General features: G+C 42.4%; 1 protein-coding gene across 1 annotated transcript in view; it reads left to right on the top strand.

Annotated features, from left to right (window-relative positions):
- LOC124044240 (collagen alpha-2(V) chain-like) overlaps positions 1-14400 on the top strand; it is a 57734-nt gene that overhangs the window by 41182 nt on the left and 2152 nt on the right. Inside the window, exons 17-52 of the mRNA XM_046363847.1 lie at positions 1036-1089; positions 1295-1393; positions 2104-2148; positions 2307-2405; positions 2742-2795; positions 3009-3116; positions 3364-3417; positions 3532-3630; positions 3796-3849; positions 4146-4244; positions 4377-4430; positions 4520-4573; positions 4728-4781; positions 4940-4993; positions 5290-5334; positions 5469-5567; positions 5681-5788; positions 6063-6116; positions 6529-6582; positions 6674-6727; positions 6839-6892; positions 8562-8669; positions 8767-8820; positions 8962-9015; positions 9209-9370; positions 10002-10109; positions 10211-10318; positions 10889-10942; positions 11089-11196; positions 11641-11694; positions 11999-12106; positions 12207-12260; positions 12364-12471; positions 12772-13075; positions 13355-13536; positions 13992-14234. Coding sequence (XP_046219803.1) covers positions 1036-1089; positions 1295-1393; positions 2104-2148; positions 2307-2405; positions 2742-2795; positions 3009-3116; positions 3364-3417; positions 3532-3630; positions 3796-3849; positions 4146-4244; positions 4377-4430; positions 4520-4573; positions 4728-4781; positions 4940-4993; positions 5290-5334; positions 5469-5567; positions 5681-5788; positions 6063-6116; positions 6529-6582; positions 6674-6727; positions 6839-6892; positions 8562-8669; positions 8767-8820; positions 8962-9015; positions 9209-9370; positions 10002-10109; positions 10211-10318; positions 10889-10942; positions 11089-11196; positions 11641-11694; positions 11999-12106; positions 12207-12260; positions 12364-12471; positions 12772-13075; positions 13355-13536; positions 13992-14234 — 3258 coding nt within the window. The remainder of the gene's footprint in view (positions 1-1035; positions 1090-1294; positions 1394-2103; positions 2149-2306; positions 2406-2741; positions 2796-3008; positions 3117-3363; positions 3418-3531; positions 3631-3795; positions 3850-4145; positions 4245-4376; positions 4431-4519; positions 4574-4727; positions 4782-4939; positions 4994-5289; positions 5335-5468; positions 5568-5680; positions 5789-6062; positions 6117-6528; positions 6583-6673; positions 6728-6838; positions 6893-8561; positions 8670-8766; positions 8821-8961; positions 9016-9208; positions 9371-10001; positions 10110-10210; positions 10319-10888; positions 10943-11088; positions 11197-11640; positions 11695-11998; positions 12107-12206; positions 12261-12363; positions 12472-12771; positions 13076-13354; positions 13537-13991; positions 14235-14400) is intronic.

Raw genomic sequence — 14400 nt, 5'->3', positions numbered from 1 at the left:
ACTCAACACACTGGAGTTGCTACTAGCATATTACTCAACACACTGGAGTTGCTACTATCATATCACTCAACACACTGGAGTTGCTACTAGCATATTACTCAACACACTGGAGTTGCTACTATCATATTACCCAACACACTGGAGTTGCTACTAGCATATTACTCAACACACTGGAGTTGCTACTATCATATTACTCAACACACTGGAATTGCTACTATCATATTACTCAACACACTGGAGTTGCTACTAGCATATTACTCAACACACTGGAGTTGCTACTATCATATCACTCAACACACTGGAGTTGCTACTAGCATATTACTCAACACACTGGAGTTGCTACTATCATATTACTCAACACACTGGAGTTGCTACTAGCATATTACTCAACACACTGGAGTTGCTACTATCATATTACTCAACACACTGGAGTTGCTACTATCATATTACTCAACACACTGGAGTTGCTACTAGCATATTACTCAACACACTGGAGTTGCTACTAGCATATTACTCAACACACTGGAGTTGCTACTATCATATTACTCAACACACTGGAGTTGCTACTATCATATTACTCAACACACTGGAGTTGCTACTAGCATATTACTCAACACACTGGAGTTGCTACTATCATATTACTCAACACACTGGAGTTGCTACTATCATATTACTCAACACACTGGAGTTGCTACTAGCATATTACTCAACACACTGGAGTTGCTACTATCATATTACTCAACACACTGGAGTTGCTACTAGCATATTACTCAACACACTGGAGTTGCTACTATCATATTACTCAACACACTATTACTACTATCAACTCAACACACTGGAGTTGCTACTATCATATTACTCAACACACTGGAGTTGCTACTATCATATTACTCAACACACTGGAGTTGCTACTATCATATTACTAAACACACTAGAGTTGCTACTATCATATTACTCAACACACTGGAGTTGCTACTAGCATATTAAAGCTTTTCAGCGATGAATAAATGCACTTTTCTGGTTTTATGCTTGCAGGGTCCATTAGGTATCAATGGTCCCCCAGGATATCCAGGAATTCCAGGAATGAAGGCAAGTAGACTGTCAAGTAGAACACTAAGTATTTAATCCATATTCAAATCTATACGATACGAATTGAGACTTCAGAGGTTGTATATGTAATGTTGTATACATCATGTTATATGTAACCTAGCAACAGATATTGCTAGCTAATACGTTTATGCAGGGCTATGTAGATAAAATGGACTCATTGAGGATTTCTGTTTCCCTTTTCCAGGGCCAACCGGGTGCCACAGGAGTGAGGGGCCCCGAGGGGCAACAGGGCCAGAGGGGTGAGACAGGACACCAAGGCAGGGCAGGGGCAATTGGCCTACAAGTACGGCTCTTATTTCTAACACCTACTCTATTTATTGAAGGTTCAATGCAGCCATCTTGATCTCAATAACAAGTCATTTCTGGGTAACAATTAAATACTGTACTCTAATTGTTTTCACTTAATATTGTCAAAAAGAAACAAAAATAGCTTCTTAGCAATGAGTACTTTCTCAATTTTGCTAAGACTGGCTCGGAGTGGTCTGAGCAGGGAGGGGAAAACTGAAAACTAGTTGTTATTGGCAGAGAGGTTTGGAACTCTCTTTCTTATTGGTCTATTTCTTAATTTGTCGCCTGGTGATGTCACGAGACCAAAACTCCATCTCATCAAAACAGGCTGACATTTGCGGAGGGTCTTTTCAAACAGCTATTACGCTAAAAGGGCATTGTCACAATTTCCACACATTCACAGTATAATCCCAACCTCATAGTGTGGTAATATATATATATATATACACACACACACACACACACACACACACACACACACACACACACACACACACACACACACACACACACACACACACACACACACACACACACACACACACACACACACACACACACACACACACACACACACACACACACACACACACACACAGGGAATCACGTTTTTGACTGCACTGGGCCTTTAACATTCTCATATGCACAATGGATTTTGGCAATGCACTTAAGATTTTATTAACATGACAAATTTGCTATTTCTAGGGTCCTTCAGGAACTGACGGTGGCCCAGGTACTAAGGGTCCAGTGGTATGTATATTATCATTAATCTAGTACTCCTAATTACCAAGAAAATAATTTGAAGTTAAACAACTTTAAGTGTAATTTCACATAGTATACCTAGAGTATTTAAAGATATATATGATCAAGATTGGTGTGTATTTAAAGATGCTCCTGTTGTTTTGTAGGGTACCATGGGTGTGCAGGGTCCCGGGGGTCACCTCGGACCCCACGGTCCACCCGGACCTCAGGGAAGCACTGGACAGCCTGGGATCAAAGGTCAACTGGTAATGTGGCCTCTTTTTACTTTGGATAAAAGTTTTTTTTTCTACTCTTGCGAGGTCCAGACATTCATGTTCCTTAAACATGTATAAATACACTATCAATGTTATGACATGCATGCTCTAGACATAAACATCGCTCTGTGTTACTTTGGCCTTTACCAAAGCACAGAGGAAATGGCCCAGAGCGCCTTCTAAGCAATGTACTTTTACTGCAAAATAGTTGTTTTGACTGTTTGACAAGGGAATGGGGATTTTGTTTTTCATTTTTATGATGCATTATAATATATATAATAAAATGTGACTTGTGATATACTGATGCATCTCACGTCTTTGTTTCAGGGAGATGTTGGTGTTCCTGGGTACAAAGGAGAGGGCGGACCCAAAGGAGAACCTGTAAGCCCAAATAATGTGACCTTTTCACAGATTACTTTATATACAGTGATTGTAATATATTACAATACTTGGTTGTCTAAATGTACATTATTCCACATTGGATGAAAGAGAGACACTGTCATACCTGGTACAGACTGTATTAAGAAGGTTGAATGTCAAGTTTATTGAGATAAAGTTAAACACATTTTGAATAAAGTTTGTTTTGATTCCTAGGGTCCCCCTGGTTCCCAAGGAGTGATTGGGCCCCAGGGTGAGGAGGGAAAAAGAGGAAATCGTGGTGACTCTGGTTCATTAGGACCACTGGGTCCTGTTGGTGAGAGGGTGAGTCTACCGTTGGCCTCTCTACTACTGAACACCTCTAGATTGTAAGGATTTAGGTCAGTGACTGTAAATTCAGACTTCTCAGGATTAATTTCAGCCCTCCATTCTCATTTACCTCAGTTCATTCACCATGAATATGTCCTCAACCCTGTGCAGACAAATGTATATTGTTTCATAGATTGTAATCTTGGTACCTGTATATTCTATGTGTCTTCATTTCATATATTGATGGGCATGTGTATTACAGGGGTCACCTGGTAACCGAGGTTTTCCCGGTGCTGATGGATTACCTGGACCGAAGGTACAGACAGATGATCAGAGATCTATTACAGCTAAACCATGTGGTCATTAGTCCGGATTCTAAGGACTGGAGCCCCAAGCCCAAACCTAACTCACTATACTGTTTCTCCTGAAGGGTGCACAAGGAGATCGTGGACCATCTGGCATATCTGGGCCTAAAGGTTCAGGAGGCGATCCAGGGCGCACTGGCGAACCAGGTCTCCCAGGCGCAAGGGTAATGTGAAGACATCATCTAGCTTTCCAAGTTTCCCTCGTTAACTTATATCCCATATTTATATCAACAACAAAAAAACCTGATGCTGATGGGAATCTGTCTTGGTGTACCACATATTGTGGATCTTTGTTTCTGAAGCTCATAACCTTGTCTGTTGTTTTATAGGGTCTGACTGGTACCCCAGGAGTCCAGGGAGCGGAGGGCAAGCCAGGACCACTGGTAAGGTTGACCATAGGTGGAAAAAAAGACTCTTTACACACATCCAAGTTAATACAACTTTTTTTTAAACTGCAGAGAAGAAGCTAATGCACTCAGCGATTGCCACAGCTCCAACAAGTGTTCTTAAATCAATTATTTCACTGATATACCAACAAGCTTAGAGCGACAGGGTCTATTTTTCAGACAATCAGTGAGTGGACAATACCTCTTTTCGAGGTTTGACCATTGGCGTCAGATGTCGTAACACTGAATGAACAGCCAGAGGTAAGTGTTGTGCTTGTGTCCTCTGTCTGAAGGGCCCAGCAGGAGAAGATGGCCGCCCAGGACCAGCAGGATCTATTGGAACCAGAGGTCCTGCAGGAACCATGGGAACTCCTGGACCAAAGGGCTTTAACGTAAGGAACTTTAAAAGTTCTAATCTTCTTGCTATCAAACTTGTCCTATCTCCTCATGTTCTCTTGAATCAAATCATTAAATAAAGGTGAAATAAAAAAATAAAAATGAGCCCTTGTCTTTTCAACCCAAAGGGAGATCCAGGGAAGACAGGTGAACAAGGATCTCCAGGAGTGGCAGGACAAAGAGTGAGCGCTAAATTACATCTGTCTTTGTACGTGTTTTCAGAAACAATTGTGTTTATGAGGACGATCACTAATGATGACTTCCTTTCTAGGGTCCTCCTGGGAAAGATGGGGAGGTTGGCCCTGCAGGTCCCGCTGGACCTCTGGTAAGTCACCTGTTTGTCTCTGATTATCATGACTCCTATCTAGTAGCATTCTGGTATAGACATTACCAATCTCATTTCAAAGTATGCTGTATCACAATATACTCATCTTGATTAACGATTGAGTGAAAATGTTCTGTAAACTGTTTGTCTGAAGGGTGTGGCTGGTGACAGAGGAGAACAGGGACCTCCCGGTGTGAACGGCTTCCAGGTGAGTTATCATACATTTTTTTACCAATGGCATTAAGAACGGTGAACAAGATAGCATTGGCTGATTACTGAAAGTGTCAGCAAAGCTTGTCACATATGGGATTGAACCAACTGCGCACTGTTGTTGTCATCTGAAGTGTATATGCTGTTGTGTTTCAGGGATTACCTGGACCACCAGGCCCCCCTGGAGAGTCAGGAAAACCAGGTGATCTGGTGAGTTTGATGAATGATATTATATCATATACAGTATATGGCATTTACCAGACTCTTTCAAAAAAAATCCAAAGCACTCATGCATGCATACATTCTATGCATAGTTGACCCCAGGGGGAATCGAAACCACAATCCTGACGTTGCAAAGCTCCATGCTCTAGCAACTGAGCACTTGCACAGTCTGAGTTAGCTGAAGTATATCTCTAATAAGATAAATAGACCCTCTGTTTTATGGGATGCAATCCTCATTGTATGATATCATGACGTTATAGATTGACTTTATTTGTCTTGTTTAGGGTATCCCCGGAGAAGGAGGTGCTGTGGGTCAAATTGGACCAAGGGTACGTTTACCATCTTACTAATAGAAATATATATTGGAATATATTGAACATACTGTATATACCATGTATTATTGCACCAGACACACATATACATTGTATGTTGTGTGACTGACACCTGTTCTGTGTTTAAACAGGGAGAACGTGGAATCCCAGGAGAGAGAGGAGAACTCGGACCTCACGGTTTAGCTGGACCCAAAGGAATCCCCGGAGCACCAGGACCCGATGGACCAAAGGTATTTTTTGTCTATGCATAGAGATGTCATGTGGAACCTCAACGGAGGATTATGTGAATGGGATCTTTGAAGCCGCAAATATGAGACTGATCCCATTGTTTTTTTCCCCAAAGGGTAGTCCTGGACCTCACGGTGGAATTGGTGACCTAGGACCTCCTGGTCTTCAGGGGATGCCTGGTGAGAGAGGGATCTCTGGTCCTCCTGGGCCTAAAGGTGACAGAGTAAGTATTCACACACTGCTTGCTTATCTCCTTATCTTACAGTATCCTGTCTAGGGAGACGGTGTATTCATCTCCTTATCTTATAATATCCTGTCTAGGGAGACAGTGTATCCTTGTTTCTGTCTACTGAATGTGTATGATTGTTTTCTACTGTGATTTGTGTGGACCCTTGGAAGAGTACAGTAGATGTTGGTAGTTAAAGCAAGTAAATCATTATAATAACATGAGAATAGTATTATCCATCTGATTCTGATATGTGACATTCTCATTGTAGGGAACAAGTGGAGAGAAGGGATCGGAAGGTACACCTGGAAACGATGGCGCAAGAGTAAGTCAAATTTACACGTGCATTTTATCTTTCGCTTTAATAATACAACACAAAGAGGCATTGTGTTATTTCTTATTTTGACCTAAGACAAACAGTTTTGTGCTTTGATCATGTGAAGACAGATACCAGATGTTCTTATTTGAAAGGTGCTACAGTAGCCCCAGGTGCTTACCAAGCTTATTCAAACAGTTGGCGAGCCATGCTTATCTGTACTGTGGGGTTATAAAACAACAACAACACACACACTTCCTTATAAGGGATGAGTTATTCTACAGTGTAGTATTACAGTAGGAGTCAGCTCGGAAACATGTAGCTGCATGTTCTGTCAGAGAAATATGTCTGCTCATTTAATTGTACAAAGTCACAAAATGGATGAATGTATTTCGTTTAACACGACCTTTTCTCACCACAGGGTCTTCCTGGTCCTCTCGGCCCACCTGGACCCCATGGACCCAGCGGTGAAAAGGTAAATACACATTTTGCCAAAAGCTAGAATCTTTTAGTTAGCTATTATTTTGTTGTGACACGAGAACAACTGGAACTTGTTGTAATTGCAGGGAGAAGCTGGACCTAAAGGCCCTCCTGGACCTCATGGATCAAGAGCGATGCCTGTGAGTGGACAACCTGACATTCAGTATAAAACCATACAGTGACACATGTACCTGGAAATTATCATATCAGCAGTTATGGCATTATGATCTGTTTGTATCCTGTTCCACCAGGGAAACCGTGGTGAACCTGGTCCTATTGGTCCTGTTGGGTTTGGTGGGCCACCCGTAAGTCATTCTTAATTACTGTAACCAATGATGCCTATGAGATGACATTAAATTGATTGTCTTAGCATCGTACTAATACTAATATTAATACCACTACTACTAATAATAATAATACGTTACATTTATAGAGTGCTTTTTATTTACAGATGTAAATAACGCAATTATAATAATTCATGTCATACTGTATATCATACAGCGTATTCGTAAACTATTCAGACCCCTTGACTTTTTCCACATTTTCGTTCATTACAGCCTTAGTGTTATTTTCCATCATCAATCTACACACAATACCCTATAACAACAAAGACAAAACTGGTATTTAGACATTTTTGAAAACGGAAATATCACATTTACATAAGTATTCAGACCCTTTACTCAGTCCTTTGTTGAAGCACCTTTGGCAGCAATTACAGCCTCGAGTCTTCTTGGGTATGACGCTACAAGCTTGGCACACCGGCATTTTGGGTTTTTTCTCCCATTCTTCTGTGAGGATCCTCTCAACCTCTGTCAGGTTGGACGGGGAGCATCGCTGCACAGCTATTTTCAGGTCTCTCCAGAGATGTTCGATCAGGTTCAAGTCTGAGCTCTGGCTGGGCCACACAAGGACAATTAGAGACTTGTCCCAAAGCCACTCCTGCGTTGTCTTGGATGTGTGCTTAGGGTCGTTGTCCTGTTGTAAAGTGAACCCTCGCCCCAGTCGGAGGTCATGAGTGCTCTGGATCGGGTTTTCATCAAGGATCTCTGTGAACATTGCTCAGTTCATCTTTCCCTCAGTCCCGAAAAGTCTCCCAGTCCCTGCCACTGCCACCACCATGCTTCATCTTAGGGATTGTGCCAGATTTCCTCCAGACGATGCTTGCATTCACGCCAAAGACTTCAATCTGGGTTTCATCAGACCAGATAATCTTGTTTCTTGTGGTCTGAGAGTCCTTTAGGTGCCTTTTGGTAAACTGTCATGTGTGCCTTTTCCTGAGGAGTGGCTTCCGTCTGGCCACCCTACCATAAAGGCGAGTGTTAGCCTAGTGGTTAGAGCGTTGGACTTGTAACCAAAAGATTGCAAGAATTAATCCCTGAGCTGACAAGGTAAAAATCTGTCATTCTGCCTCTGAACAAGGCAGTTAACCCAATGTTCCTAGGCTGTTATTGAAAATAAGAATTTGTTCTTAACTGACTTGCCTAGTAAAATACAGGCTTTCCTTCTGGGTTGACCATTGGGTTCTTGGGTACCTCCCTGACCAAGGCCCTTCTCCCCCGATTGCTCAGTTTGGGCAGGCGGTCAGCTTTAGGATGAGTCTTGGTGGTTCCAAACTTCTTCTATTTAAGAAATGATGAGGCCACTGAGTTCTTGGGATTCTTCAATGCTGCAGACATTTTTTCGTACCCTTTCCCAGATCTGTGCCTCAACACAATCCTGTCTCAGAGCTCTATGGACAATTCCTTCAACCTCATCGCTTGGTTTTTGCTCTGACATGCACTGTCAACTGTGGGACCTTATATAGACAGGTGTGCCTTTCCAAATCATGTCCAATCAATTGAATTCACCACAGGTGGACTCCAGGATTTGACACACCCCTTGTATGTAGCATATTATTACACCTCCTTTTGTGTTGTCAAAAAGTAGGGCCTTCGGGATGTTTCCAGCTCTTATTTTCCTATTATTCTTATACAGGGTCCTGATGGTCAACCAGGAGTCAAGGGGGAGCCCGGAGAGCCAGGTCAGAAGGGTGACGCTGGTTCTCCAGGGCCTCAGGGCTTATCTGGATCCCACGGACCTCCTGTGAGTAAACATGTCACATTCTCTTGTGCTACATTGTCTCACTTAGACAACAGATCAGGAGGAACAATCTCATACAACAATCTTCATCTCTCCGTAGGGTATTGTTGGTGTGGCTGGACTGAAGGGCGGCAGAGGAACCCAGGGTGCACCTGTAAGTTCATGTTTTATATTTTGATCAGTCTCTGGGGACTTTGACATGATAGTGTCCAGGTATTGACACATAGAGTTCAGAGAGTATATAAACATGTAATGAACAGTAATCATGTGGATCTTCTCATCTTTTCACTCGTAGGGCCCCACTGGTTTCCCTGGATCTGCAGGCAGGGTTGGACCACCAGGCTCAACTGTAAGTCATCACCAAACCACTTTTGGTTAGATTGATTAAATGTACCAATTTCGGAAGTAGCCATCGGCTATCATTTCAATATGCCACTGGAATGTAATACTTTAATGATAACCACTTACCAGCTATTGTGAATGCAGTTCACATTATTCTCAGAGAGATAAACAACAATAACAACAAATGATGTTTGTGACAGGGTCCCATTGGAGAGGCCGGACCCCTTGGTCCCCCTGGGAAGGAGGGTCCTCCTGGCCTTCGTGGAGAGAATGGATCCCCTGGAAGACAAGGAGAAAGAGGCCCCCCAGGACCAGCCGGAGGCCCAGGAGACAAGGGAGACTCTGGGGAGGACGGACCCACGGTAAACTATCAATGAATATAAATGTTTCTCAATCGGTTCCTGGGAAAATCTCAGGTGATGCACATCACTAAGCCATTGATAAGTTCAATTGGGTGTATTCATAAAGGGCTAGAACAAAAATATAAACCTCAGGAATTGATTGGACATTGTAAACTGGGTGGTTCGAGCCCTGAATGCTGATTGGTTGACAGCCGTGCTATATCAGACCGTCTACCACGGGTATGACAAAATATGTATTTTCTATAGCTCTAATTACATTGGTAACCAGTTTATAATAGCAATAAGGCACCTTTGGAGGTTTGTAGTATATGGACTATATACCACGGCTAAGGGCTGTCTCCACGTTGCGTCATGCCTACGAACAGCCCTTAGCCGTGGAATATTGGCCATATACCACACCCCCTCGTGCTTTAATTCTTAATTAACACATTGCTGTATAATACAATTTATCCACTTCATTCAGTCAGGATTTGCATTGGAATAAGAAAAATAATTATCAACCAAAATATCAGGAAACATCCAATTGATGAACTGAATTACCAGTTTGAGTCATGTTGAATTGGACTGACCACAACCCTGGTACAGCACAATATCCAGTCAATATAAACTCCACCTGGGTTTGTTCCCACAGGGTCCTGATGGGCCTCCAGGTCCCGCCGGAACAACAGGACAGAGAGGCATTGTGGGTCTTCCTGGTCAGAGGGGAGAGCGTGGAATGCTGGGACTTCCAGGACCAGCGGTGTGTATTGATTTGGATCACACGTGTGGCCACAATATGAACTGCTTCTACATTGCATGTACATTGCAGTGCCCCTCATGGTTCCTCTGTGGTGTTTGTAGGGTCCTCCAGGGAAACAGGGGACTGCAGGACCTGGGGGAGACAAAGGTCCCCCTGGCCCGGTCGGTTCTCCTGGTGCCAACGGACCCCGTGGCGATCCTGGTCCCGATGTAAGTTGACCCTTACACTTTTTTGCCTGAACAAAAGTCTTTACTTCACAAGTCACCATTTGTGTCCGGATTCAGGATCATAGGCATTTGACCCTATTTCCTACTTCACAGTAGGGCCATACATTTTTTTTATTTTATATATTTTGTATTACATTTTTTGCATAAATGCCTTCTTAAACATATGGACATTTATGTGCCTTAATTTCAAACTTAATTGGAGCAGTAAATAATAATAAAAATAATAAATTATGAGCCTAGTTTAGCCAAGGAGAAAACACTGAGCTACGGTATGTAGGGAGAAAGGCAGTCTCCATGATTGGCTGAGATAATGGGGGGGGGGAGAAACTACTTCCTGGAGGACAATGCAATGCTGACTCATGCCTTTACATGTGAATACTTATAGAGATGGGTGGGGCTACGGCTTAAGAGGGTGTGAACGATGCTAAATGGGCAAAAACAAAGCAGAGCACTCTAGAAAACAAGTTTATCCCATTTTAAAAAAGCATAACTTCTCTTGTATGGAGTGTATGGAGAATACAGTAGTTAATCACAATATTTACTTTCCTCCAGGGTCATGCTGGATCTGATGGACCACCAGGCAAAGCTGGAGTCATTGGTCAAAGGGTAGGAAGGAGCTGAACACTTTTCATTTTCAATACTGTGTCCAGAACGTCTCCCATTGACCAACTGTGCTGTAACAGCAAGACAAATGATTTTCAACCTTTTTAGGCGTGGCAATGAAATGGTTCTGGTTCTGATGACCCTCACAGGGAGAGAGAGGGGACCATGGTCCAGAGGGACTGATCGGGACCCCGGGACAACCTGGAACTCCGGGTCCAGTTGGTGCCACTGGTGGTTCTGGAAAGAGAGGAGACGCTGTACGTAAAATGCCCTTTTCATTAATGCTGGACTTTCCCTGCCAATACATGAGCATCCCACGGTGAGATAAGATGAAAGGAAAGGGTCATGGTAATGTGTACATGTTACTGAATGAAATGAATGACATTTTATTTTTGTGTCAAATTGACCCAAACAAACAAACATTACAATAATTCACTGGGATAATTCAGTGATAATTCTTCTTGCGGTGTTCTCGGCAGTTTGCATCGCATAAAGAGTGAATGATTTTTAATACTAATAAATAAATAATAATATATATTTTTAATATTTAAAAAAGAATAAAAATCAATACATACTAAATAGTAAATAAGGGTATCCAAACAATAATTTGAAATACAGAAAAATGAAACAGAAGGCATTTGAACCCAGTTACTAATATACAGTATCTGACTAAGTCATGCTGTGGTCTTATTCAAACACAGGGTTCCAGAGGACCAAATGGTCCCCCCGGTTCAACAGGAAAGAGAGGGTTAACGGTAAGACCATTATCAACAGATGCATAATCAAAAAATCGAAGGTTATCATTTCATTTGACTTGAATGACTATACCACCAATTTATCTTAAACATGTATTTGATATCCTAATAGAAATCCAAGTCATTTGATTTCCTGCGAGCATTCACAGAAATTATTACCCAGTATGTGATGGTTAAAACTACTAGACTCATGTCAGAACTCATTTGCATGACAACACAATCACAAACAAAAAATTAGCTTTCTTGGTTTTTCATTGGATTTCCCATAAAAATTGTGACTGCACGGTGTCCTCCTAAACAACAGGGACCACAAGGACCCAGAGGTGATAAGGGTGACCTGGGAGACCACGGAGATAGAGGACAGAAGGGACACAGGGGATTCACTGGTTTACAAGGTTTACCCGGACCACCGGTACGTCAAATCAATACATACAGTATCTGTTACTGAGTAGAATGTATACCCATTAAAGTACTATCTGTCTTGATATTACATTTTGTATTTATTTTTATAGGGTACAACAGGAGAGCAGGGAGCATCAGGAATCGTCGGACCGAGTGGACAGAGAGTACGAACCATACAGGACACTGTTCTATGATGTTCCATACTGTTAACCAAGTTGAATTTCGTGACTCATTAAAATGTATCTTTAATATGGTATGTTATGATAGGGACCCTCTGGACCAGTTGGACCCCCAGGAAAAGAAGGGTACATCGGCCAGCCTGGACCAATGGGACCTCCTGGAACACGTGGAATTAGTGGCGAAATCGGACCTGAGGCATGTTGATATGAGGGTCATTTCACCAATCATGCTCTATCTTAATTTGACCAGTTTCTCACGGGCAGGAAAATCATTATATAATTGATGGATATTTTTGTCAGGGTTGGGCAATTCATGTCTGACATTTTTAGGTGGACATTACACATTTTAGAAGACCTTTTAAACCTTGAATAGACCTTGAATACATTACAATTTGTGATCAAAACATCATGATCATTTGGCACATAATGTTAAGACACATCATTTGTTCATACTTAAATAAAACACTATTACTTACCATTACTCTGTGGTTTCCAGGGACCTCCTGGAGAGCCAGGCCCCACTGGTCTCCCCGGCCCTCCCGGCCCCCCCACAGCTGCCATGGATGACCTGTTTGGCGCCATGCAAGACTACGATGACGGCCCCCCTTCCCCTCCCGAGTTCAATGAGGATGAGGCTTTGCCCAACAGCAATGCCACCCAGCAGCTGGACCCAGGTGTCCAGGCCACTCTGAAGGCCCTCAGCAGCCAGATCGACAGCATGAAAAGCCCCGACGGCAGCAGGAAGCACCCGGCTAGGACCTGTGAGGACTTGAAGCAGTGCTACCCACTGAAGAAGAGCGGTGAGTTGTTGTTTCCATGAGGTGGGATGTACTACACATCAAAAATCATCATTATGGTGTTTTTTTTGTAGTTATTAGGTATTCAGAGCATGTCTCATTAATCTTATTTTGGCAGTACTTCTACCCCTGATGTCGCCACGTTTTCTAACTCACATTTGAAATATCTCCCATGTAAAAGTAGCCAATAGTCTGGCAGATGGGATCTAATTCATGAGTAAATATTTGCTATTTATTTTGAATGTGACAATTGTGGGACAATGTTCTCCTTCTCTGTTCCAGGTGAATACTGGGTCGATCCAAACCAAGGAAGCTCAGAGGATGCTATCAAAGTACATTGTAATATGGAGACGGGAGAGACGTGCATCTCAGCCAATCCCGCCAGCATACCTCGCAAAGTGTGGTGGAGCACCTCAAGGAATAAGCCTGTGTGGTTTGGAGCGGACATCAATAGAGGACAGCAAGTAAGAACAATGTTTCTACCCTGTAATACTCATATTTTTCTATGACTCAGGTTGGAAAACAACTCCAGGAACTGCTGGATCACTGGGCATTCAAAATGTTCCCCCTAAAATGTTACATTTCAGAAGTCTGAGGGAATTCTGCTCCTATGCATTCCTACCCAATTCCACCCGTAATTATAGGATGCAAGTATTTTATATGGTAGTGGGTTATTGCTGAGGGAAAATACTTGTAAAGCAAGATTGACCACGGCTGGTAATTTTATAAATCTAGCAACAGACACATTTTACCGTCACTGATAATATGTGCTATGTAAATGTTACCTGTACATAGATAAATAACAACATTACCAATAACTGTTGATAACACATTTACATGTAGTTTAATCTAAAATGTGAGTTCATCAAATGGTGGCAATTTTCCAACTTGTTTGTTTTCTCTTTTTGTGCATTCACAGTTCACCTATGGTAACAAAGACCAGCCGGCCAACTCTGTCACGGTTCAGATGACGTTCATTCGTCTGCTTTCCAAAGAGGCTTCTCAGACCATTACCTACCACTGCAAGAACACAGTGGGCTACAAGGACGAGTCGACTGGGAACCTGAAGAAAGCTGTCATCCTCAAGGGGTCCAATGACCTGGAGCTCAAAGCAGAGGGGAACAGCCGCTTCAGATACACCGTGGTGGAGGACAGTTGTGGAGTGAGTCATATTATTATATTATACAGTATATACATACATATATATATATAAACTGGGTGGGTAAAGCCCTGAATGCTGATTGGCTGACAGCCGTGGTATATCAGACCATATACCACTGGTATGACATAATATTTATTTTTGCTGCTCTAACTACATTGGTAGCCAG

The sequence above is a fragment of the Oncorhynchus gorbuscha genome, linkage group LG09, assembly GCF_021184085.1.
Source record: "Oncorhynchus gorbuscha isolate QuinsamMale2020 ecotype Even-year linkage group LG09, OgorEven_v1.0, whole genome shotgun sequence".
Lineage (NCBI taxonomy): Eukaryota > Metazoa > Chordata > Actinopteri > Salmoniformes > Salmonidae > Oncorhynchus > Oncorhynchus gorbuscha.
The sequence above is the reverse complement of the archived record's forward strand: the minus strand, read 5'-3'. Positions and strand labels throughout refer to the sequence as shown.